The sequence below is a fragment of the Cervus canadensis genome, chromosome 22 (assembly GCF_019320065.1).
Source record: "Cervus canadensis isolate Bull #8, Minnesota chromosome 22, ASM1932006v1, whole genome shotgun sequence".
In the NCBI taxonomy this organism is placed as follows: Eukaryota; Metazoa; Chordata; class Mammalia; order Artiodactyla; family Cervidae; genus Cervus; species Cervus canadensis.
Genome location: NC_057407.1, coordinates 22,345,450 through 22,372,754, shown reverse-complemented (window position 1 = coordinate 22,372,754; position 27,305 = coordinate 22,345,450). Strand labels below are relative to the sequence as shown.

The following is a 27,305-nucleotide window of genomic DNA, read 5'->3' as shown; positions in this document are numbered from 1 at the left end:
AACACGGCCACTGCCATCTCTAAAGCCTTCATCCGAAGGCTCTCAGAAGGGCTTGTAATAACCCCCATCTGCAGCTCCCAAGTCCTCGTGCTTAGGGTGGGTGGGACTACTTACTGTTTCAGATTTCTCATCTAGTAGAAAGTCAAGTACACAAACTTCTTTAGGATAGGAATCTTTGCTTTGTATATACTGCTGTTTTCTAAGTGCCCAGCACAGAGCAGGCTTCTCAATAACATTTGCTGAGTGAATGAATAAACAATATTGCAGTATCCAGCAGCTCCCAAATGTTGTGAATCAGACATGGGGAAATCTAATTTACATGCTGCTTTGGACTTGGCTCCCAGACAGTATTAACAGCATCCTAACCAGAAAACATCCATGCATAGAACTCTTCACACAATCCACTTATTATTTGCTTAGAAGCAAATACAAATATTTTCAGCCATCTGCTGGTTTCAATTCCTGCTAATAAGTGAAAATTAACTGTGTGGCCCAGGGTTGAAGTCAGTTTCAAGAATCCTCAAGGAATGAAGATACTAAGAAGATACAAAGCATTTTAATTGGTGGTTCTCAACCAGCAGTGCTTTTTGTCCTCAGGGGACACTCAGCGAAGGGTAGAGATTTTTTTTTTTTAAATCATGGTAAAATAAAGGTAACATAAAATGTGCCACTGTTGAATGTACAGTTCAGTAGTAAGTACACTTACATTGCTGTACAACAAATCTCCAGAATTTGAAACAGAAAATGTATACTCAAGATCTTCCCATGAGCTCTTACCAGCCCCAGGTGACCATCTTTTCACTTCGTGTCTGCGAATTTAACTACTTTAGGTAGCTTATAAAAGCAGAATTGCACACATCTTTCTGTGACTGACTTATTTCACTCAGCTTAGGGTCCTCAAGTTTCTCCATGTTGCAGCATGTGTCATAATTTCCTTCCTTTTAAAGGATGAAGAACAATTCATTGTATGTTTGGATCACATTTAGCTTATCCATTCATCATCAGTGGACATTTGGGTTGCCTCTTTTAACTATTATGAATAATGCTATCAACACGGGTGTACTGATTATCTCTTTGAAGCCCAGTTTTCAATTATTTTGGGTATATATCCAGAAGCAGAATAGCTGGATCATATGGTAGTTCTGTTTTTTAATTTTTTTGAGGAACTCCCATACTGTTTCCACAGAAGATGAACTGCTTTATATTTTTACCAATAGTGCAAAAGTGTTCCAGTTTCTCCCCATCCATGCCCATACTTGTTTCTTTTTCCTTCTTCGTTTTTTAAAAAATACCCTAATGGGTGTGGTGTGTGCAAGCATTTTTAGTTGTCACAACTTGGGGCAGGGTGCTACTAGCATCTACTAAGTAGAGGTCAGCAATATTGATAAACATCCTACTATGCACAAGATGGTCCTATGCCACAAAGAATGGACTGGACCAAAATGCAGATAGTGCCCAGGTTGAGAAATCCTGATCTGAACAATCACGTTCATCTTTCATAGCAAATCTCACCTCTCCTGACATCTGCAGCTTCTCTATTCTTTTGCTGAGATGCTCAAAGGCAAAGACTTCCAAAAACCTGGAAAGCAATGGAAGACTGAGAAGAACGGCAACATTTCTTTTATTCAAATTTTATTGGAAGTTTACAAATGTATTACAGACATCAGTAAAACATCATATCCATTTCACAGGGCACGGATCTCAAGCAAAGTGTTCACAACAGTCTCTGGCAGAGCCCACACCAAAGGTCCACTGCAGACCTTCTTAACAAATAGCTCGACACCCGACACACAACACAGACTCTGGTGTGCCTTACCTTCTCAGGCCCTTTGAGGTTTTGTTTATGCGCTTGGAATTAAAGCAGAAGATGGACAAAATGATCCTGTACAGGAAAGAATGCGTTTAGGAGCAGAACTGCTGAGGTCCTCATCTGCTAGGGAAAAAGGAGGACCCATAGGCCTTAGAATGCGAAGTCAGGGTCCAGGATAGAACCAAATACTTTATGGAGAAACATGGAAATTAACTAGAAAGGCTTGAGTAACTCTCTCTGAAAAATTTAAAAAGGCCTGGTCAGCGACCTATGGAACATCAATGGCCAAATACTCGGTAGGGTGAGGGACATCTCAAAACTCTCAGGATAGAATAAGACACTCCCCCCACCCCCTCATGGATTCTGTATCTAAACCACAGAAGTAATTTCTAACACAATGTTAGATTCCTGTTGGGAAAAGCTAGTTTGGGGAAAGCTATAAGCAGGAAGTAAGCTTACAAACTAATACAGCCCCCAACAGTAAGTCACACTTTCTGGGAGTCTTGCATTGAAGGGACTTCTATTTTGAGAAAATGGAAAAAGACCGCAACCTTTTTAACTCTAACCTTGATGACTGCTTCCGAGTGGTCAGACAAACAGGCTTTGGTGTCAGCTGAGGCCCCAAAGGGACTGACCACTGGAGGCAAGACAAAACTCTCATTTCCATGTCTCTCATGCTTTAAGAAACATACCTCAAAAGGCAGCAATCTGGAACTGCCTTCAAGATTGGCAGAGGAGGCTTGGCTGAGTTCTGTACCTGGAATGCTGTCCGCAGAGTCCTTTTCAAAGCCCTGAAGGTGCTAAACAGTTGCTGATAGCAACCCTTCTGGCATGAAATCCTCAGATGACTGATTTCATCATCCACTTTCCTTTGTCAAACATAGATCCTCCTTCTTATGCATTAGCATCTGGTTTCTGTTAGAGAGAAATATGCAAAGAGCACTTCCAAGCACTTCTCCTTGGAATTTAAGTATTTGTGCTGTTCTTTGTTAGAAGGTGGGACTAGAAAAGAATGGGACAGACTCTTATCTTACCTCTGCAAAATGGCAAACACAGATTGCTCATAACTGGCCAAGAATCCAAAAATGGAAAAGGAGGCCAAAGAGATTTGTTTCTGTTTAGCCTAAAGAAGTCAGCCTCCTTTAGCATCTGCAATACAGGGGCACAGGGATTGGCATCACACAGTGATTTATGGATGATGCTTCCTGAATAGCTGGTGAACTGTTTTGGGAAAATGGCAAAAGAGTCCAGGGTAGAAACACAAGGGAGAGTCAGTTCACAAGTAAGATTTGTTATCAGACAAATGAAATCAGTTCGGATCAACTGGTCCTGGCTGGCTAGAGTGTTGCAAAGATTTCTGAGGCTGCATCCATGCTCTCTGAAGGGTTCTATCTGGTTCTATCTGCCCACAGTATAGGTAGGGTAGAGACACCCCCACCTGAACTCAACAATGGCTAGTGGTACCCAAGAAGCAGAAAGCTGTTGCAGAAGAGGAAAATATGATCTTGTATTGAAGAAACATCCTATAGAATGGGACAAGGGAAAGAAAAAGAGCTACTCGCAGTTCCCACATGAGAAATGACAAACTGCTTGTTTGTGGGGCTGGCAGAGGGTGAATAGAAGGTGAATATAGGTGGACGGGGTCAAACAACCAACTTTAAAAACTACCCCTGCCCTTGAACATTGGCAAAAACTGAGAAGTATGTTTTTGGTTTCCCTGACCTCACTTACCTTCACACTTGGTAGAAATCCCAGAACTCTGGGATTTATGACAGATGGAAGGCTACCTGAATGCCACCAGCCTGCTAAGAAACTTGCTCATACTATCAAGGTTGATATGCACTGGCAGGGCCATTCAGAAAACTGTCACTGACTTCTAACTTGGGAAAGGGCCAGTTTTGTTGCCAATGAACTGAGTAGCAACAGGAAACAAAATGAATGCTAAAGTGTGGTTTTATCCAAAAGATAAGAAGATCAATACGAGGAGAGGTAAGAAGAAAAACCAAACCAAAGCATGAGAGAAGAAAATAAAGAGGGAAAAGATATAGTTTTCTAAACACAGTCTATTAAAGATGAAATGATGATCGAAGAAGAGGTGACTGCAAGCCCCAGCCGTGGAGGAAAGCTTGACTAAGTAAGAGCTCCTGGTGATGATCAGGTAAGGATCCGATCCGGCCTCAGAAAGGAATGCGCTGAATTTTAGGGAATGGGATTCTGGGATGTTACGTGTAAGTTATCACTAAGAGGCAGAATTCCCAACACAGTGATGACCTGCTCTCTCTCAGGCATTCCCTTGAAGGTTCTATCCTCGCGATGACGATTCACCTGGCCTCTACCAGCAATCTCCATAGGGCGCCTGGTTGCATCTGGGGCGGGGAGGCGGCGTCTGCAGTGGTGGACAAGATGGAGGTGATCTTGCTTTTTACACTGTCTGACCCCGAGACTCGTATCTCACCACACCTCCAGCTCTGACTAATTCAGCTGATGGATGCTCCCTGGGCAGCTAGATCTGAAACTGCTTATTCCTCTCAACCCTTTGCATACTACTTAGTTGTCCATGTCTAGGGCACTTTCTTCTTTCTGCTGATGGTGGTCAAAGCCTCACTGGGGAAATGTTAAGAGGTACTCTAAAAAGGACAGATTAAGAAAACAACGTTTACTAGGAGAATTTCTTTCCTCGGATTCCAGGCCACGGAAGACAGACATTATTTTCAGTTATTTGCTAAGTTAAATGATCTACTTTTTTCTTTCTCTTCTTTTTCCAAAATGCCTTTCTATTCTCATCAATCCAGAAACTTAGAACTCCAAATTGGACTCGCCCGGTTTCTACCAGAAACCTGCCACGTTGGTACCGTGGTGGTATACATTATGTCTTTTATCAGTTTGCCAAGCAGTTTACAAACTCACTATACAAACTTAATAGAGTTAATTCTCCAGAGGCTTGGATAATTAATGAAGCATTTAGATATGAAGAAAGCATGCGGAAAACAGCCACAACCAACATTTGCATCGCTTTTTCAAAAACATCAGTGACAATGACAAGTGTCATATAAATACCTGAAAAGCAAATTATTTTAATACATCCTGAATGGAGTGCCACTTCCACATCCTTTACAGCCTTCCTTCCCCAGACCCATGTGGGATGGTGTCTAAAAAGCCACTTTCCACATCCTCTGCATAAAAAAACACTAGAAAATATTAACTACTATACTGAAAAGAGACCACGCTCACCTCACCATGGCAGATGGCCACTGAGATACACTGTACACTACACTGACAGTACATCTCACTACAGGTGGGTCCCCCAATGGATTATTTCATCCACAATCCATGAAGGGAAGGAGGAGAATGGAAGTAAAAGCAAGCGCTTCACTTTTAACCGAAGCTAGGTAGGAGGTTTTATTTTACTATAAACAACACAACCGTTAAATGTCTTCTTTAAGCACACTCACTTGTGAGCTCATTTTCTATCTGATCGACGGTCCCCAAAGTTCAAAATGGAAACCTCTCTTTCAGCAACGTCTGTTTTCCAGAACCATAACACAAAATCTCCTGAGCGGCTCAATCTTTCTGGGCAACCCAGATACTCTGATTAGAGAATGAGTTAAACTGGGTTTTTTTTTTTTTTTTTCCCCACCAGCACCGGGGGGTGTTCAAAGGTGGTTCTCACCTCTCCTATACTTCATTTCTGGAAGTTCTTCTCTGCTCTGACTTTCCTTCATATTCCCCTCCAGCCTCTACCCTTGACCTGTGGGCTGGATTCTCGTGCCCTTCAGCCCTGGCAGTTTGCTGCCTCCCATCCCCTCGAAGTCAAAGCTTTGATGCTTCCTTCCATGCCTGCAGGTCTGTGTCCCTGACATGAGTGCTGAGCGGGTGGAAGCGGCCCTCCATCTCCACATATGACCTACAACCTAGAAAGCACCGTCACTCCCAGAGCCCCTCGGAACCTTTCTGGCCTGAATTTCCCAAAGCCAAAGTTCATTTGCGCTGAGGACAACCGGTTGTCAGGCTAAGGCAGCTGTTCTGTCTGCCTTGGTAAAGGAAAGCGGATAATACAATCCAGGAAACGAGCACCGGGAAATAAAGCCACACTCAAAACAATGTCATGCTGACGTCACACAACAGCACCACTCACAGTCACTTTTGTTTTCCCCACAGGACAGATCAATGGTGAGCAACGTCAATGTTTCCAGCGGGGATGGCATTTCTCACGAAGTCTACTGACACTGGTTGGTTTTTCTAATTGGCAGAAGTTACATTGGCAATTATAAATTAAAAAAAAAAAATTACTATCACTTTGTAGAGAAGAGATTCTACTGAGGGTGGGAACAGACTTAAGGATGGCTCCTTAAGATGGATGGAGCATCAAATGCTTTGGGTGTAACAGCTAATTTGGTTTTTTTTTTTTTTTTAGCCACAAAAAGCCAAATTGAATAAAATTCTTTGAAAAAGGTCTCACTGACATGTAACAAATTTGTATAGAAAAAAAGAAAAAAAAAGTGGTCCTGGACCACCCTGTAATACTACTCAAAAGACAATGCTAGACGTGCATGCAAGGCTCCACTGAGTCCTACGATATAGAAATTCCTTTGATATTACAAAATACAAAAATATTTTATCAGAACTCTCATTTACATTGCATTTACAATGGACATGTAAATAACTTAGTGTGGGGTCCTGGCTAATAAACAAATTACTTACTGGAAAAAGGGTCCTAAAAGGAAGAAAACCAGAGAGGCTATATATATATATATATATATATATATATATAATGTGTGTGTGTGTATGTATATATATATAAGCGAGCAGGAAACAATTTTGCCATCTTGCCAGAGGCAACTCAACACAAACGGTTGGAGAAGGAGGTGACCAACCCTGGCCTCTGTTGAGTCTACAGCGTTTCCAAAGTGAAATGTGCAAATAATGTTCAACATGCCAAGAATTGTGACTACCTATGGAGTCAATAGGTAACCTTGCCTCCATCAAGGGAGAGCTCCCCTCATCTCTCCCTGGAACCCCCCACCCCCAAAGCGCTTTAAAATTTCCAACAGTGCAAGTTTCTGAATCTACATTCTTAGTTCCCATCTACCCCCACTCCCTGACCCCCCATCGGATTAAGAAATGATACAGTTTTTGCTCTTCTGTCTTTTCCTGCTGTGCAACTGTCCCCTGCCACCTAGCGTGGAAGACTTGGGGAGGCCGTAGGAGCTGTATTTGTGCAGTAACTCATCACTGGTGACATATCGCAGGTGGGCGGGCTGGGGGATGGGTTCTCCTAGGAAATAGCCCTCGTTGTCAGACTCGGAGGAGGAGGAGCAGGTGGAACACCAATCGTACTCGGCGAAATAGGGGCCCCAGCGCTCCCCAAAGGCGTTCTGCAAAGCCAGGTCCGACACGGTCCGGGGGCACCGGCCATACAAGTCCCGCCGAGACCCCTGGCCCAGGCTCTCCTGGAAGCTCCGTTGGCGCACGAACTGATCATAGTCCTCCCTGGCTCTGAGAGGGGGTCTCTCCTTTAACTGAGAGAGGGCCTCGCGCTCGCCGGCCAGGTGGAGGGCGTTGTCAGAGCGAGAGCGTCGGGATCGCCGGGACCGGTGGGGCCGGAAGCGGCGGTTGTCGTCTCGCGAAGTGGCTCTCCTCCGGGTGCGCTCGCTCATGGGCTGGATCCTCACTCCCTCCGCCCCTGGCAGCTTGCTGCCCGCCATCCCCCCATCGAAATCAAAGCTCTGATGCATCCTTCCGTGCGCCTGCAGGTCTCTGTACCTGATCGGGGTGCTGAGCGGGTGGAGGTTGCCCTCCATCTCCTGGTACTGCTGGGCGGACAGCAGGCTGCGAACTGACTCGGCGCTGCGGAACTGCATGGACGAGTTCAGCGTGCCCATGTTGCTCAGCTTCTCGGACACATTCATCCCAGAGTCTTTGCTGAGATCGGGCATGGAAAACCGAGAGAGGTGCTCCTGGCGCTTGGCGCCACCATCCGCGGAGAGGCCTGGGGGAGACAAGAGGACAGGTTCACAGAGGTTAACACAAATGTGCAGCGATGAGGATTCCGTCGCCGTGGGTCACCGAAACCGTCATCTAACCAGGGTCCCTGCAAACCATCGCACAGTTGTACTCTGCACAAAAGCTTGCTCATAAAAGTATGTGGTAGGGCTCTCTCCACTCCACAGTGGGCCAGCGTCCACCTAGAGGGGGCACCTGGGTAAAAAGCATTCAAGGTTTTTTTTTTTTTTTTTTGACTAGTCATGCTTCCAAAGTTTCATCAAAATTACTTAGAAGCCTATCCTCTGTTCAGAATTTCACTTTCCAAAGTGCTTCAATCACCTCTTTGGTTCTAACGATGATCTATAAGCTCTACAGAAGGCATTCTGGACAAAGAACCTTTAAGCTTCAGAGGCAGGGCCATGCCCAGGTACTTCCTAGCAACACTGAGCCTAGAGCTGAGTCCCATATTACTGCACCACCTCACTTCCACCTTTAGTCTCCAGTAATTTCCTGGTCTGCCTGCTGTCCCTTGGCCTCTATCCCAGATATCTTGAAAACCAACTGACTCCCTGGAAGTAGACAGAGGGATATTTACCCTCTCAGTCTGTTTAGTAGATGACTGTTCCAGGATTCCAAATGGGCACCTCGCAGTCAGTGATGTCGGTGGGACTCTGGGGGTGGGGATGGGGGCAAGCAGCGATCCTAATGCTCTCGAGCAGCAGGAGCCCTGCAATCCTGGCAGTGCTGTCACCGCCATCATTGATCCTAAAAGCATTTTGAAGGTAGGAGGAGATTCTTGACTTCAGTAACTTCCATTTTGTCCATTAAAAACAGCACTCTTTCTAAAAAAGCAGTTTAAGAATGGACCTGGAGGCAAAATTTCAGCATTTCTTAATCATTATCAATGAAAAAGAACACCAATTTTGCCGTTTCTGGTCACAGGCGACATGTCTTTGAATTGCACTGGCCCATTATAACCCCTGCCACTGATTATTCCTCCCCACCTACTGGGGCCAACCACTTTCTCTCCCCTCACAAAACAAATGTTATGAGCACTGTGAAACACTACTTAGCAACATCTGTGTGTGCGTGTGTGTGCTCAGTCATGTCTGACTCTGCGACCCCAAGGACTGTAGCCTGCCAGGCTCCTCTGTCCATGGCATTCCCAGGCAAGAATACTGGAGTGGGTTGCTATTTCTTTCTCCAGGGGATCTTCCCGACCCAGGGATCGAACCCACATCTCTCGATTCTGCTGCACTGGCAGTTAGGTTCTTTACCACTAGCGCCACCTGGGAAGCAATATCTACTAAAGCTAAATACGTGGTTGTTATTTTAGTTGCAAAGTCATGTCTGACTCTTTTGTGACACTATTGACTCTAGCCCGCCAGGTTCCTCTGTCCATGGTATTTCCCAGGCAGGAATACTGGAGTGGGTTGTCATTTTCTTCTCCCAGGGATCCTGCCAACCCAGGGATCAAACCTGCATCTCTTGCATTGGGAGGCAGATTCTTTACCACTGAGCCACCTGGGAAGCCCAAAACTAAATATACATACGTATATGTATGTGTGTGTATGTATATATATATATGAATTATGAATACGTTGCTTTGAATACTTGTGTTACTTTTTTGGGTGATCTTAGTGTACTCATTTCTGTTGGGTATATAACCAGAGTAGAGATTCTATGCTTTGTTTTCATTTATTTATTAAACTGGAGCATAACTGATTTACAATGATTCAGGTGTTCAGCAAAGTGATTCAGTCAAATATTGTTTCATATATATATATATATATATAAATTCTTTCTAGACTCTTCACATATATACAAATATATATAAATATATAAATTACATATTCCAATATATAATTCTTTTCCAATGCAGGTTACTATAAGATACTGAATACACTTCCCTGTCCTTGTTGTTCTGTGACTTTTCATTGCCACTCTTGATTACATACCCAACAGAAATCAGTTTATGGGTCCAAAAAATGCACAAGGGTATTCAGTGAAGCTTTCCTTATATTAGTTCAGAACTAGAAACAATTTAAATGTCAGTTAACTGGAGAAGGACTTCCCTGGTGGCTCAGAGGGTAAAGCGTCTGCCTGTAAGGCGGGAGACCTCGGTTCTATCCCTGGGTCAGGAAGATCCCCTGGAGAAGGAGATGGCAACCCACTCCAGCATTCTTGCCTGGAGAATCGCATGGACAGAGGAGCCTGGTAGGCTACAGTCCACGGGGTCGCAAAGAGTTTGACACGACTGAGTGACTTCACTCACTCACTCTAACAGGAGAAAGGATAAATAAATTGTGGTATTTTCTACCATTCCCCATTATAAGGATTTAGACAGGACTTTTTTGCGAAATGGCTAATTCCAGGATTGGAGGAAGGAAGGACAAAGATGAGTGTGGAACATCTTGTTATGTTCTGAAAGGTAAGGAAGTGTTTAAGACTAAAAAATGAAGCGGGGGGTGGTTTTCAGAACACAGGTCTCAACTTCAAAGGGATCCCACCAGTCAAAGCTGAGCAATTTGAGCATTAAAACAGTAATAAACCACTGGAAAAATTAGAATTCCTGAATCCATACTGATAACAAATAAAAACACCAACAAATAAATGGGGGGAAAGAGTGGGTTATGTGTACAATAGAATGGAGTGCACATACAGAAAGAGTACTGGATTCGGAAGATCATCATTTTCTAACTATTTTAAGTAAAGACTGGCTCATGCAAGATGGGAAATATGCTCAACTCAGCGGGTACATTTTGCTTGGGGAGCAGGATGCTTGCCTGGTGTTAATGTTTCCCCACATATTGCTCATCCTCTAAGGCAAAATTTAGTAATCCTCCAGAGGAGAAATCAGGCAACACTCTTGACTACCTCCATCCCCAATGAGTATCCATCAACATCATGCCCGTCTGGATGGGGTGGTCGAAGGAGGACACGCTACCGCTGCACGGTGTTTCTGTCAAGAACACACACACCCTGAATGGATTCAGGAGCAAAGACCAGACAAGCTCCAAATGAGGACTATTCTATGAAGAAGAAAAGGGACTGTGTGTGTGTGTTTTAAGAAAATCCAGTATCATTAAAGAGAAAGACTGAGTCAACTTTAGTTCTAGACTAAAGGATCTTAAGGAACCACAGCAACTATACACAATCCCTAATCCTAGACTGGAATCTGCACTGAAGCAAAAATAAACACTGTAACAGATAATTTCTTTTAAATGGCAAAAACTGGGACATAGGGCTAACTGATCAATGCATTATGTCAAATTTTCTGTGGTTAACTGATATTTGGGATCATGTTCAAGAAAAAATTTATTCTTGGGAAATACACATGGAAGTATACGGCAGTAAATGACCAAATAGATGCAACTTGCTATCAAGCGGTTCAGAAATACATTGTGTGTATGTGTGTGTATATGTGTGTATGCTGCTGCTGCTGCTAATTACACTTCAGTCGTGTCTGACTCTGTGCGACCCCATAGACGGCAGCCCACCAGGCTCCCCCGTCCCCGGGATTCTCCAGGCAAGAACACTGGAGGGGGTTGCCATTTCCTTCTTCAATCCATGAAAGTGAAAAGTGAAAGTGAAGTCGCTCAGTCGTGTCCGACTTAGCGATGCCATGGACTGCAGCCTACCAGGCTCCTCCGTCCGTGGGATTCTCCAGGCAAGAGTACTGGAGTGGGATGCCATTGCCTTCTCTGATGTGTGTGTGCAAGAGAGTGAAAATAATAAACCAAATGTGTAAACTATTAACAATAGGTGAATCTAGATAAATACATTATGGGTATTGTTTGTTCTATTTTTGCAGCTGTTCAGCAAGTTTGAAGTTATTTCCATATAAAAAGCTTCTTAAAATTCTAGTATAGTGATATGATGCAGTGGTTTTCAATTCTAGGGGAAATCACTAGGGAGAGGGGACACTATTGGGGCGTCCCACATGCACCAGTATTAAAGAACCTCCTAGCAATGCAGGAGACATAACAGACTCAGGTTTGATCCCTGGGTCAGGAAGATCCCCTGGAGAAGGGCATGGCAATCCACTCCAGTCTTCTGGCCTGGAGAATCCCATGGACAGAGGATCCTGTTGGGCTACAGTCTGTGGGACTGCTAAGAGTCAAACATGATTGAAGTGACTTAGCAGCAGCAGCAGTAGGGGACACTACTAGTATTAGTGGGTAGAGGCCAGAGAGATGCTGCTGATTGCCCCAGAACGCACAGGACAGTCCCCACAGCCAGGGATTATTCAGCCCCTAATGTCATTACTACCTCAGGTGAAAAACCACGCTATAACATAATATTACATAATGAGAATGAATATCTACACTGGACAACATGGATGAATCTCATAGAAAATGCCCACAGATACAAGGGTCCATGCAGTACAGTTCCATTTATATGAAGTACAAGAAGAGGCTGAGGCTGTCTGTGGTGAAGAGGTCAGGAGAATGGGTGGGGGCGCAAGGGAGATGTTCAAGGCACAGGAATGTCTCCACCTAGATCTGAGTGATGATTATAAAAGAATGCACATATAAAAATTTATTGAGGTACAGTTTAAATGTTAGTTTGCTTTACCTTACGTGCATTATAACTCAATAAAACAGTGTAAAAATAACGCAGTGTTCTCATTAAAGAGCCCAATTTAAACACTGGATATGCCTACTGAGAAACTATTCTGCCAAGCATCATACTTTTCAGTCTTTTTTTTTTTTAATTTGATTATTGGGATAATTGTCAGGGCAAGAGGAGTGGAGTTCTCTGACTCCTGCTTTCTGCACTGCTTATCAGTGACATACATATCATAAAAGCTGATTTACAACAGCCTAATCACTTCCAGAACCTCCCCAATCTGAAGGCAGAGAGGAGAGGAGAGCAATGCAAGATGATGAATGACTTAGCCTGAGCAGATAAATGTAATGAAGGAAAAAAAAATTCTTCAAAAATCACACTGAGAAACAAAAGCTATAGAGGAGGGTGTGATGTTTTTTGCTGGGCTTTCTACTCAAGCCCTGGAATGAAATTAGGGTCAGGAGAAATAATCTAGCAAATACTGTATGCTGTTTTCCTGAACCTGCCTCTTAGAAGCCCCAAAGTCATGCATTTCTGAGACTGTCGTGTGTGTGAACAGATTTATATTTCAATGAAGAGGCAACTCTAGAACTCTTGAGCAGAACTGGAGAGGGGATTTGGGTCAACTTTTGAGATCTCTTGAGATGCATCTGTAAAATGGGCATAACACAGTACCTGAGTTCACAAGCTGTGGTGATGATTAGCTGAGAAAAATGTCATTTTTAAGACTTATCACAACTGCCATAAATTTGTGTAGTTTTGATTCCCTGTCCATCTCTGTATGACAAGTCTATAAGCATCAAGAGGGCCAGAGCTGGTTCCTGTTTTCCAGCCCCGATCTCAGGACCTGGTGTTCGACAAGTGGGAAGAAAGTAAACAAGGCCTGAAAGTTCCTTGCGAAAGGGCACATGCTCTCGACATAGCAGGAGACTCAGTGTCAGAAGAACGCACATCAGGGCTTCCCTGGTGGTCCAATGGTTCAGGGTCCACTTGCCAATGCAGAGGACACGGGTTCGACCTCTGCTCTGGGAAGATCCCACATGCCACGGGGCAACTAAGTCTGTGTGCCTCAACTACTGAGCCCACGTGCCCTATAGCCCACGTTCTACCACAGGAGAAGCCACTGCAGTGAGAAGCCCGTGCATCACAACAAAGACCCAGTGCAGTCAAAAATAACGCCAACAAATAGTTTTAAAAAGAAGGGAAATGGGAGGCGGGAGGGAGGATCAGGATGGGGAACACATGTAAATCCATGGCTGATTCATGTCAATGTATGGCAAAAACCACTACAATATTGTAAAGTAATTAGCCTCCAACTAATAAAAAGAAATGGAAAAAAAAAAAAAAGAAGGGAAATTGTGTGTGTGTGTGTTTAAAAGCACATCAATACAATCTTCTTGAATGGGGCTCTCGATGACCCTCAGCTCTCCTGCAATAAATGTACTTTTTTTTGCTGCCCAAGCCATGACTCTGTGTGTGTGTGTGTGTGCGTGTGAATGAGCAGAGCTATGTGTATGTGTACAGGAGGCAGAAACTTCACTCAGAGTTCCCCAGAGCTCCAGCGGAAACCCATGGTCTGACCCGACACTTAACACTGGCATTGTCACGGTCCCAGCAAGTCCTGGAGTCCCTGGCAGAAGATCCCACCAGACAGCCCGAGACACAGATGCCAAGTCACTTTCCCCTCCAGCGGCACCCTGTCTTATTAACAGACAGAGAGGGTTTTCTCCTCTCTAAATAAAGAGGCCTTTGTGAGAAGCTCTAGATGGTGACCGGGGAGTTAAATGCCGCGATTTATCCTTATCCCTGGGGTGAGCGTGGCCAGGAGCAAAAGAAACGTCCACACACCGCAGGGGCTGTGGGTTTCCCTCAGGTCCCACAGGACGTGCCCAACAAAGAGAGGTCAGTACTGAATTTAGCCTGCGGTTCCCTGCGGTTAAACTGTCAACTGGAAAATGCAGCCAGGGCGCTTTAAGCAACACTCAAGGGTTTCTGTCCAAGCAATGCTCCCTCACTGCAAACAGGAGGTCTTAACAGAAGCCAGTGACGATGCAAAAAAATCAATACCTCCAAAGAAAGCTTTGGGTCTGATGGAAGAGAAAGGCAATCTTTGTGGTGCCCCCTCCCTCCACTGATCCTAAGGGTAGAAAGTATTCGCTGAAGCGCAGAGAAAAGAAAATGCAGACTTAAACGCACTGGCAGTTCTTTTGGTACCTCTTGCTGTTCCTTATTTGTTGCCCTTTCTAATACCTCTCAACCCCAGCAAAAAGAAAACCACAAACAAAAAACAACTGGCATAGGCAGAAAATTATGGTTCTGCCCAATTGAAGGATGCATTCACATTTTGATGCAGTAAAAGAAAGACTATCTACTCAATTTTGCCCTCTATTTACAACCCATACTGGTGATTTAGGTTTTCCTGATTTTTTTTCTTCTTTCTTTCTTTTTTCTCTGAAGCAGAAACGTGAATAAAAAGGAATTGTTTAGACTATGGATTTGCAAAGTATGGCTCAGGGGCTAAATCCAGCTCACTATGTACTTATTTTTGTAAATAAAGATTTATTGGAAACCAACTACACTTATTCATTTGCATGCTGTCTATGGCTGCTTCCCTGTTACAATGGCAGGAGTGAGTCACTGTGAGGGAGACTACATGACCTGGAAAGCTTATAATACTTATTATCTGGCCCTTTCTGGAAACACTTTCAACCGCTGGTTTAAAACAGGAAAGTCTGGGAAGTTGTATCATATGTGAGCATCCCTGAAGTCAAGGGCTCTGTCCAGGCTAAGTGTCTGAGACCATGCAAAAAAATGCCTTTGGGGTACTAGCTTACTTAAAAGAGTGTGTGTTGGGGGGTAGTCTGCTCAGGTCCCTTGGGTTCTTTTCTTCCAGCTAAGTCCACTGATTTCATCAACACCCTGAACCTCAAACTGGCAACAGTTAGAGAGACTCTGTCATCTGGGCAGTGAGGTTTAACCACCACCAGGTGACAGGGTATGGCCCGGTTTGAACAGAGTACAACAGGGAAGGCTCGGGGAGCGGGGATGGAGAGACAGGGAGAGTAAGAAGGAGGGGGAGACCATGAATGCACTCAAAACCGCTTGCTCTTCCAAACGTGACCACGTGACCTGCGGACCAGGGGTGATGGCAGCCAATCCAGACTTGTAGAATCGGAATCAGCATTCACACAAGATCCTCTGGTGACGATTCTCATGCCCTTGAGGGTTAAACAAGCACTGCCTGACTTGTGACAGCGCTTCAAGGGCAATCCTTCTTTGCAACTACAGGAGCTTCTACTCCAGAAAAGCCGGTACCCTCAGAGACACTGATCCAGGGTTTCTCAACCTTGGCAGTATTTGCATCTGGGGCAGAATGATTCTCTGTGCTGGGGCGGGGGTGGGGGGGTGGGAGCGCTGCCTTATGCATTGTGGGAGGTTAAGCAGCATCTGCACTAGATGCCTATAGCACCCTCCCCACTCCACTTTTGACAACTCAAACCATGTCCAGACAATGCCAAATATACCCTGGGGGACAAACTCAGCCCGATGGAGAAAGCATGCAAAGTGTTAGTCACTCAGCTGTGTCTGACTCTTTGCAACCCCATGGACTGTAGCTCACCAGACTCTTCTGTCCATGGAATTCTCTAGGCAAGAATACAGGAATGGGTAGCCATTCCGCTCTCCAGGGGCTCTCCCTGACTCAGGAATTGAACCCAGGTCTCCTACATTGCGGACAGATTCTTTACCATCTGAGCCACCAGGACGAACTCAGATCCATGGAGAAACGCTGCTCACTTTTAATTCTGGAGCTGCAGCTGATCCCAGACTGAGGGGGCCTAGTCCTCGACACTCCGGGAGCAGCAGGGTTAAGCCTGACCACCAGGCGGGGCAGACACACCCACTTTCTGAACAGGGAAGACGGTGTTCCCCTAGGCTGGGCATCTCCCAAATCAGGGAATCGCCAAGCTGTTTTCTCTCTAAACTCCTCTCAACAAACCTACTCCTGACAGCCTGTTCTTCCCTGAGTGGGTTTCAGGAGTTCCCTGAGGTCCAGCCCTTGGCTGTCTTACTTCCCTCCTGCATTTGAAGCTTTGAAATCTTGAGCCTCAGGTGCACCTTCCTTTTTTCCCTTGGTGGTCTGCCCATCAAGCACGTCCCAAGTGACCAGCAGGTCGTAAGTGTACACAGGCACGCGTCTGCCATCTGTTTCCAAGGTACCAGGGAGACTTGAAACAATTTCCTTCATCAGCTGCTATGGGGGAGGGAAGGTGAGAGTGGGTCACTTCCTCATTCCTGACATCCAGGGAGACTGGCCCCGAAATCGAAGACCAGCTGGTTCCAGAGAAGGCCATGACCTATTCTGGCTTTCCCAGTGGACAGCACTATGGGAGGAGCAAGGCTTTGAACCAGTGTGGTCCGGAAGTGACCAGCATCACAACAGGACTTAAATCGAGTCTCAGATCTGACAGACCTGGTATGGTCAACCAGGACGAGTCTGATCAAGATCAAAACATAGGTTCGGACTGGAAGTCTCTAGCCTTCTACCTGCTCACTTATGCATTAACTTCCTGATACACTCACCCCAGTAACAGACAGATGCATAAAAGGCAGCCAAGGGGAAAACCAGGAGGCAGCACTGTTTGAAACACGTGGGGTCAATTTTCACTCCTCCTCAGCTCCGTGGGGATTGTGGTGGCCGTGTGGCCCACAAAGCCGATGGCTAACTGAAAAGATGTGCAGAAAAATTTAAACCAGTTGACGATGACTTGCTGGCGTTTGCTCTGGGCTCGCACTGGCCCCTTGCTGCTTTCCAGAAGTCATCAGTCCCAGTCACCAAGCAGACCACACTGGAGTATTTGCTCAGGAAAACACTTGACTCCATGGGAGACAGAAGCAAAACGGCTCCCTTGTGGTAGAGAGCAGGCAGCCAGGGACCAGAGACCCACCTGGTTTCTTCAAAAGGGTTTTTGCGGAAGCCCTGCTGCTGCTGGGTTCTGTGAGTGCAACTGTGAACAAGGCCCTTTCAGACAGCACCTCACAGGAATATTCCACCATACAGGAAGAGCAGACTGACCGAATCACACACCATTACAGCTCTCACAAGTCATTAGGAGGCCGGGAAGAAACGCGAGGCTTAGATGCAGAAGTAAAGACTGGTCCTCCATAGACAGAACGCTGGCAGAGAGCCCTGCGTTGGTGATAATGAGGTTCCAACACAGAGGAAGCGAAGGAGCCAGTCAAACCAAGAGTGGCGGGGTGGCGGGGGGAGTGTTCTAGGCAGAGGAACGAGAATATTTTGTACCAGAGAAAGTCCCAGGTGCTCTAAGAAGTGACAGAGGAGCTAGAGCACAGTGAGCCAGAGGAGGGCAGCAGGGACCAGGCCAGGGGGGTGAGAGGGGCCAGAGGGGGCTTCTTCCAGGTCACTGGGGATTTGAGAGCATCCTGCCCGTGCTCGCCGGAAGCACTGAGGAACACCCAGGAGGAGCAGAGGGCGGTGGAGGAGAGCGCCAGCGTCGCAGATGGCCATCCATCTCTGTCCCTTATACAGCTATGGCTCCACCCTGAGACCCTGGACAGCTCCGTGCCTCAGTTCACCCAGCTGTAACGTGGGAATAACAGTAGAATCTACCTCACCAGCAGGACGGTGAGTATTAAGTGTGTTAACACACACAGTCCTTAGAACAGTGCTGGCCCAGAGAAATAAGGTGGCATACTCTCATTGTCTTCATCCCATATTTGTCACTATTAAAGCATTTTTCTGCGTATTGTCACAGAGAAAGTTCCTAGGAATTGTTATGGATGTGAGAGTTGCACCACACAAAAGGCTGAGTGCCGAAGAACTGATGCTTTTGAACTGTGGTGCTAGGGAAGACTCTTGAGAGTCCCTTGGAATGTAAGGAGATCAAACTAGTTAATTCTAAAGGAAATCAATCCTGAATATTCTTTGTAAGGACTGATGTTAAAGCTCCAATAGTTTGGTCATCTGATGTGAAGAGTCAACTCATTGAAAAAGACCCTGATGCTGGGAAAAGATTGAAGGCCAAAAGAGAAGGGGGCAGCAGAGAACGAGATTAAATAGCATCACTGACTCAATGGACATGAATCTGAGCAAACTCCAGGAGACAGTGAAGGACAGGGAAGCCTGGGGTCGCAAAGAGTTGGACAGGACTGAGCAACTGAACAACAACAGGAGTTGTTACATAATTTTTTGAGTGGGTAACAGAAAGTTGGAAAATATGCCCAATGTCACACAGAAGCTATTTCAGAACTCGTCTTTGATCTCCTGCCTTTTATTTTTATGGGTAGAAGGAATATAGCAGGAGTCCCTCCACTCTCCTGGAGGAACAGGAGGCAAAGAGAAGTAAAAATCCATCAATATGAGCTTTGAACCAGAGCAGCACTTGCAAAAATTCTTCTCATTAATGGGTACTTTTCTAGAGTATAAATATGAATTGCTGCTATATGCAATAGCACGGATGAATCTCATAAAGTAAAAGATGCCAGACACAAAAGAATATGCACAGTATGATGCCATTTATCGGAAATTAAAAACTAGCCCAAACTCATACAAGCTGTCAGAAGTCAGGACAGGGCTACTTTGGAGAGGAGGGAGGGGGGGCGGTGGGAGGGCCTAAGGGCCTTTCTCCGGCATTGCTTGATCTGGAAAGAGGTGCCCTGAGTTCAGTGACGGCTCACTGAGCCGCAACTGCACATCAGAGCTCAGGCGAGGGAGCCGGAGAACCCAAGGCAAGAGGGAGAGGGGGCTCCTCTGGTGGCTCAGTGGTAAAGAGTGCGCCTGCCAATGCAGGAGACACAGGTTCGATTCCTGTTCTGGAAAGACTCCACGTGCTCCAGGGCAGTTACGCCTGTGCTCCACAACTACTGAGGCCACGTGCCCTAGACCCTCACCCACAGGACAAGCCACTTGCCTCCCACCTTAGTCAAATCTTTAATTCTCCTTTGTGAAATTCCATGGATTATACGCTTATTATGAACTTTTCACTGGTCTGGAAAGCAAAGGAACTGGAGTCCAGTCCCAACTTTATTGCAAAGAGCAAAAGGATCTTGAATAAATCCCTTCTCTCTGAACCTCACCTCTTCCTTTGAACCTCCACCAAAGATTCTCCAAAATCCTCCCAGCTGAGAGTCTGCAAGTTTTTTTGAGATAGTACAAAATATTTTTTTTTTCCAGTTAAGATATTATTGACAGATCATTATATTAGTTTCAGGTGTATAACATAATGGCTTAATATTTGTATACATTGCAAAATGATCCCTACAGTAATTCTAGTTAACATTCATCACCATACATAGTAACTTGTTTTTCTTGTGATGAGAACTTTTAAGATCTACTCTCTCAGTTCAGTCACTCAGTCATGTCTGACTCTCTGTGACCCCATGGACTGCAGCACGCCAGGCCTCCTTGTCCATCATCAACTCCCAGAACATACTCAAACTCATGTCCATTGAGTCGGTGATGCCATCCAACCATCTCATCCTCTGTCATCCCCTTCTCCCGCCTTCAATCTTTCCCAGCATCAGGGTCTTTTCAAATGAGTCGGTTCTTCACATCAGGTGGCCAAAGTATTGGAGTTTCAGCTTCAGCATCAGTCTTTCCAATGAATATTCAGGACTGATTTCCTTTAGGATGGACTGGTTGGATCTCCTTGCAGTCCAAGGGACTCTCAAGCGCCTTCTCCAACACCACAGTTCAAAAGCATCAATTTTTGGGCGCTCAGCTTTCTTTATAGTCCAACTCTCACATCCATACATGACAACTGGAAAAACCATAGCTTTGACTAGACAGACCTTTGTTGGTAAAGTAACGTCTCTGCTTTTTAATATGCTGTCTAGGTTGGTCATAGCTTTTCTTCCAAGGAACAAGTGTCTTTTAATGTCATGGCTGCAATCATCATCTACAGTGATTTTGGAGCCAAAAAAAATAGTCTGTCACTGTTTCCATTGTTTCCCCATCTATTTGCCATGAAGTGATGGGATGGGATGCCATGATCTTAGTTTTCTGACTGTTGAGTTTTAAGCCAACTTTTTCACTCTCCTCTTTCACTTTCATCAAGAGGTTCTTTAGTTCTTCTTCGCTTTCTGCCATAAAGGTGTCATCTGTGTATGTGAGGTTATTGATATTGCTCCCGGCAATCTTGATTCCAGTTTGTGCTTCATCGAGCCTGGCATGTCGCATGATGTACTCTGCATATAAGTTAAATAAGCAGGGTGACAATATACAGCCCTGACATACTCCTTTCCCAATTTGGAACCAATCTGTTGTTACACATCTGGTTCTAACTGTTGCTTTTTGACCTGCATACAGATTTCTCTGCAACTTTCAAATATACAATACAGTATTATTAACTAGAGTCACAGTGCTGTACATTGTACCTCCATGACTTATTTTCTTTATAATTTTAAGTCTGTATCTTTTGATCCCCTTCACCCACTTTTGTGAGAATCTGTGATTTTGATTCCATGATCTAAGAGAGACACTGCTCATGATCAGATCAGTATATGAATTAATGGATAGGGACCACGGCAGCACCTGCTTCCCGAGGGAATGGTGCCTAGGAGAAAGGTAAGTTCTAATCAAGGGGGTAAAAGGGAAGCAAGATGAGTTGATGGGATGCTGCCAAAGGGGTTATAATTGAAAATAATTATATGGTTCCTAAGTAGTCAGGAAATATTTAGGGGTATAGTTTGTTGGCAGAAACCAAATAAAAGTGAAAGTGAAAGTTACTCAGTCATGTCTGAATTTTTGCGACTGCATAGGAATCCTCAAGCCAGAACACTGGAGTGGGCAGCCGTCCCCTTCTCCAAGGGATCCTCCCAACCCAGGGATCAAACCGAGGTCTCTTGCCTTGCAGACGAATTTCTTTACTGTCTGAGCCACCAGGGAAGCCAAAGAATACTGTAGTGAGTGACTTATCCCTTCTCTAGGGATCTTCCTGACCCAGGAATCAAACCAGGTCTCCTGCACTGCAGATGGATTCTTTACCAGCTGAGCTACCAGGGAAGTGAAAGAGAGGCCAAACCCAAGATGTGTGTGCCTGACTCTGCCCTCTCCAAAGTCCTAACTGAACAGACAAGGCTCATGTTAAAATACAGTGTAGTCCTGGCACCACCTGGGTCACATTTACCTGGGGGGCTCATCCCAGATCTACTGCATCAGAATTTCTAGGAGGGAGGCTCAAGAATGTGCATTTCTAACAAGCTCTTCAATTAATTTTGATGCCTTTAAAATTACCAAAAAACCCCACTGCTTTGAAGTCATATAACTGTGGATACATAAACAGGTCCCAGCACCAGCTCCGCTCACTTGCCAGCAACCTTGGACTTCAGAGTCTGAGAGGCTGCCTGTTATGTAATTCAGCTGCGCCAGCGCCAAGCAAGGTGAGAGGCTTCTGTGACCTGCCAAGAGCCGGGTCACTGTCAGATACACCATTTCCAGGACAGTTTGTGTTACCTTTCCCGCCAGATCTTGGCTGCTGAAGACTGATGACTTAATTCCCCAAACCAGACAGGGTAGATGGCAACCCAGCTCCCCTGGAAACTGTTCAGATGGCTGGTACCCGAGAAACCCATCAGGATGCTGGAGACTGGTAGAGAGGGAGGGATTTTACTTGGTCTGGCTCCAACTCTTGGGCCATCAGAGCAGGTCCCTGCTCTCTGAGCACAAAAAACACCTGAATATCAGAGCAAGTAGGTGACCACTCTGGGCCTGATGGACAGCCCCTGTCCTCAAGCAGGATTTGGTCCTACCAAGTGACCATCTCAGGGCCCCTAGTCTTCTAAGGGCAAAGTTACACAACCCAAGTGGGCAATGTGGCAGCATCTACAGAACTTTCTTGATCCCGAAATCCCCAAGGAATTCATGCTACTGAAAAACTTGAACAAGCACACAAACATAAGTAAAAAGGCATTTGCTGGAAAACAAATTGTGCCAGTATAAACTTGTAAAAAACCCAAATGTCCCGAAATAGAGGATATATTAAAAGGATGATAGTATAATCATACCATGAAATACTGTATAGGTTCAGATGAGTGAGAGCTACAAAGACCAACAAGGAAAGATGAACAAGGTATGCTGTTAAGTAAAAAACAAAAACTACAACAAGGACTTCCCTGGTGGTCCACTGGCTAACACTCCACACCCTCAATGTAGGTTCTATCCCTGGTCAGGGAACCAGATCCCATATGCTGCAACTAAGAGTTTGCATATGCCACCAAGATCCCGCGTACTGTACAAATAAAAAAGATCCTGAGGGCCGCGACTAACACCCGAGGCAGCCAAAATACATACATACACAAATTAAATATTTAAATCAACAACAAATTACAAAACAGCACGATGACTTTTTAATTTGTATCGGTCAGTGTATGCCCAGAGGTAAATACCAAAAGACTATTCACCCAATGGTTGTGGAGGGAGGAGAACTGATGGGACAACTTCAACCTACATAATACACATTTCTGTAGTTGTGTAACTTAAAAAAAAATGAATTGTTTGTAATTAGAGAAGCTTATGAAGTTCCATGGAAAAAGTTGGGAGCCTACCCCTCTTTACCTTAGCCTATCTCCCAGGAGATCCAGAAGCCAGGCGCGCTTTCTCTGGGGCTGAAACAAAGCTGGGGACAGGATATTAAATAAAAGTCTATAATTTCTGGGACATGGTGAGAAGGGACAAGAAAATAAGCTCCTCCCCAAATCCTGTGCTAAGTTATTCAGAGCTGTTTGCAACTGAAAATACCTGGAGCTCCCCTGAGAAGGGCAGGTGGTTTCAGATTTCAAATCATCCCATCTCCACCCACACCTCGACCTGGAAACTCTGAACCCAAGCAAACAAAGCACCTGCTGCCCCTGCACCTGGTTGTAAGTATGAGCCCCACAGACACTCACCTGTGGTCATCGCCACCGGCCAAACACTGCTGGATGAGGCAGTCTGCTCACAAAGGCTCAGGACTCTGGCTGTCTCTCATGAGCCCATCTGATCTTGGGCAAATCTCTTAATCTCTCTAAGCCTCTGTTTTCTCACCTGTAAGATGGAGGCTCGTTCATTCCGCATCGTATTTCGGGAATGCCTACCATGTGTCAGATTTACCAAATGCCTACCGTGCTTCAGCTGCCGGGCACTTTCAGCTGCTGGGGCAACAGCAGCAAAAAACCAAACCATACGAAGTCTCTGCCCTCATGCAGCTTCCATTCCACTAGTGGAGGACGACAATAAACAGACTTAAGCATTAAAATATATACTACGCCAAATAGTGCTAAGTGCTGCAGACAAAACTAAGGCAGGGGACAGCGAAGAGGAGCACTGCTGTGGGGGCTGCGATGGGGAATAAGGACGGCCCCTTACACAGTGAGCTAATGCCAGGCACAGCCCTCATCCCACAGCAGCTGCTCAATAATGAATGCCATCATCACCACAACTACTATTCCTAAGACCGCTGTCCATGTGACCTCCCCACCCCACCTCTGTGGCCTGTCCTCTGTCAGTCTGTCTCTGTCAGTCCTCTGTCTGTCTCCACTGAGGATTTCACAGGAGGTGCCTTTTTGGATATTTACTATGGGCAAGGCATGGTACTCAACAATTTTACATGTCCAACCTTATTCAAGTCTCATCAACCCTGGAGAGTAGGTATAGTCATTCTCATTTTTCAGCAAAGAAATCTGGGGTTGGCAGGGATCAGTCCCCCAGATCACAGAGCAAGCAGCATTCAAATCCACATTAGCCTGACTGAAGGCTTAAGCTCTCAACCGAGGGTGTCTTTCCAAGGCTGAAAGCCAGATCCTACCTGCCCAGCTCGCCACATGCCATGCCCTCCCTCCCGAGGACCTGACAGCAGCACCCACTGGCCCTGGGGGTCCTGCCTGAGCCAGGCTAGGATGCTGAAGATAGCCAGAGACGGCAAACCTAGAATCCTGACCTACTTTCTCTCTCTTGGTCCCGTTCTGTGATTTGGGGTTCTCCCATCAGACTTAGAATGAGGGCTGCAGATACTGATTAAAATGGAACCCTTAACAAAGAAGAGAGGTGTCGGCGGTGGTGGAAGGGGAGGAGCAGACAAAGGAGAAGGGGAAGCAGAAGGCCTGGGTGGTCTGAGAGAACCCACCTGCTTTCTCCGCATCTGGAGCCACTGCGTTCCTGAAGGTGGTCTAGCATATCCATGAACTTCGGCAAAGGTGGAAGGAAACTTAGGAAGACAGATTCAACCTCTGCTGCCAAAGTGATGAAGTGATTCTTGACAAAGTCAAACCCAGGGATTATCAAAGTGGGGAGTGGAGAGGCTGTGCTCTGCCCAACCCGGGGAGAGATAGAGGGTGAGGAGGGGCAAGAGTACTTTACAAAGCACGGTCAGTATTCTAACACCATATTAACCAGCTTTTTCATAGTATGAACTAAGAAAATGCAGCTCAGTTTAGGGCTGTGGCAGAGATCCTCAACCTTGGTGCTTTCTGACCTTGGGGGTCAGATAATGCTCTGTTGTGGGGGTGGGACTGTGCCCTGTGAGCGCCTTGGCAGCATCCCTGATCTCTACCCACTACATGTCAGGAGCATCCCACCCTTTCTTGTGACAACTCAAGAGGTCTCCAGACATTGACCAATGTCCCCCCCACTCCGGGGGCGGGGGGGAAGAACTTGGTAGAGAACCATGGGATTGTGACTAAACACACAGGACTCAAGTGCTGAGATCCTGGTTCAAGCCACTGGCTGCATTATGGTTTTGAATGTGTTGCAAGTTAAGTCTCAGATTACTTATCTGTGAAACAGAAAGGACACAAGACGTCTGCTTCACAGTATCATTACGAAGATGAACCAAGAAACGTCTACCTGCGTGGTCAACACAGTGTCCCACTTAAAAGGGCTTCACAGACCTCAGATCTATCGATGACAGCAGATCCTAGGGATGTACAGAGGACAGTATCTGGACAAGAGAGGAGGGGCGCAAAGAGTCAGAAGTGGGCGTGGGGTGGGGTGTAAAAGTCTCCTGTTATTTTGTTAAAAAGCGGGCACACCGTGAGATACATGGGCTCAGTAGCAGAACCACTACTGCTGAAAGCAAGCTGCAGACGCCTGAGGTTCTACCGGAGCACACACGAGCAGTGAGCAGGAGGAACGGGGGACCACCATGCACAGCCGCTCGCCCCCAGCTTGCCATGGCAGCTGCCGAGGTCGTCTGGGCTGAGCTCAGGCAGGCGCCCCGGCTGCTGTGCGGTGGCATATGGGCTAGACAGCTGTGAGGAAGGGAAGCCAACAATGAAAGGGTGAGGAAGAGGATTTTTCCAGGTGTCCGTGGCAGTCGGCCGACCCTGCCCACTCTGGCTTCACTGGCTGATACCTCTCTGGAGAGCCCTTCCCATCGGAGAAAAACCTGAGCCTTGTGTCAACTCCCTTTTCTCAGCCAGATTAAGGGCTGATGTCACCAGGAGGCCCCTCTTCTTTCAAGAGTTTTATGGAGAGCAATATGAAATGGTGGTGCAAAGTTGAGCCTGGCAAACTGGCTCTAATTCCCACTGGCCCAGTCACGAGCCATGTGACCTTGAACTCTCTGATCTTTGGTTTCCCCATCTCCAAGATGGGAATAAAAGCAATAAGTATTGTTTTGGTTATTTACTGTGATTCATTTGATTTTCCTGGGTTAGTCCTTGGCTATTACAAAATCTGAATGCATCTATCCTGAGAGTTTTGTGCCTCTCTGCTGATGAAAACTGCAAATGTTTTTGAGTGTTTACTATGATTCAGAAATTGAATTTGGAGAAGGAAATGGCAACCCACTCCAGTATTCTTCCCTGGGAAATCCCATAGATGGAGAAGCCTGGCGGGCTACAGTCCACGAGGTTACAAAGAGTCAGACATGACTGAGTGACTATGAGCTCAGGAATTGTATTCAGTGCTTTCTCATTTAACTCTCCGAAAGGGCTGTTGCAGATGAGGAAATTCAGACTCAAAGAGTTTAGGTAATTTGTCCAAGGTCACAGAACTGCTAACAGTCCAAGCCAAGAACTCTAAATAGGGGCTTATTCGACCCTGGAGACCATCACCTTACTGGCAATTTCTAGATGCTTTTGGGCAGGATGTGGCAGAGTAAAGATATTACCAGAGAGCATCTTGTATGCTCAGAAATGAGTGTTCTCTCCCTTAGGATGTGTGCTACTTCAGAGACAGAAAGAAAACAGACCAAACTAGGGCACCAGAAGCAGAACCACCCATAAATCATCCCAGAAGCTAGAAATACATGCACCTGCTGAAGAATTTGGATTTGCCTTAATACGCTGCTTCTCAAGCTCGTCTGCCTGGTAGAATTACGGGGAGTCTTAAAACATCTCCTGGCCCAGGACAAACCTTAGACTAGTTAAACTGAACTCTTAGGGATGGGGTCCAGGCACCTGTATTCTTTTATATTTCCCAGATGATTTCGTATGTGGCAAAGACTGAGAACCACTGTGTGAAGACTTTAGTGTCTAGTGTAAAATAAAATTCATATTTTGTGTCAGATTAGAAAAATTTGAACATAAAAATTTTTCTTCAGACTTTCTTGGTGGTCCAAGTGGTTAGGACTCAGCACTTCCAATGTAGGGGACATGGGTTTGATCCCTGGCTGGGGAACTAAGATCCCACATGCCATGCAGCATGCCCCCCACCAAAAAAAAAAAAAAACAACTTTTTTTTCTTCAGCCCTCTGAACCTCTCCCCTCCACTGTACATTAGGCATCAGCCACACCTCCCTCACTGGCAGAAATACCTCCTCAACCATAAAGAGCAGCATTCACCCACCACTACCAAGACAGCTCCTTGAAGGATAACATTCTTTTATGGAATGACTGGGATTCAGTCACCACTATCCACCAGAAATAAAATATATATCCAGAAACAAAAAAAGATGACATTCCTTCTTGATCTTGTGAAGGGTCACAATGGCCCACCACTTCA

General features: G+C 45.7%; 1 protein-coding gene across 3 annotated transcripts in view; it reads right to left on the bottom strand.

Moving 5' to 3' along the window:
* Nucleotides 1-1,602: 1,602 nt before the first annotated feature.
* Nucleotides 1,603-27,305, bottom strand: part of LOC122424777 (prickle-like protein 2) — a 175,270-nt gene continuing 149,567 nt past the window's right edge. For all 3 annotated transcript variants that reach the window (XM_043442960.1, XM_043442961.1, XM_043442959.1), the window contains exon 8: nt 1,603-7,799. In XM_043442960.1, the coding sequence (XP_043298895.1) occupies nt 6,925-7,799 (875 nt within the window). In that variant the 3' untranslated portion in view covers nt 1,603-6,924. The remainder of the gene's footprint in view (nt 7,800-27,305) is intronic.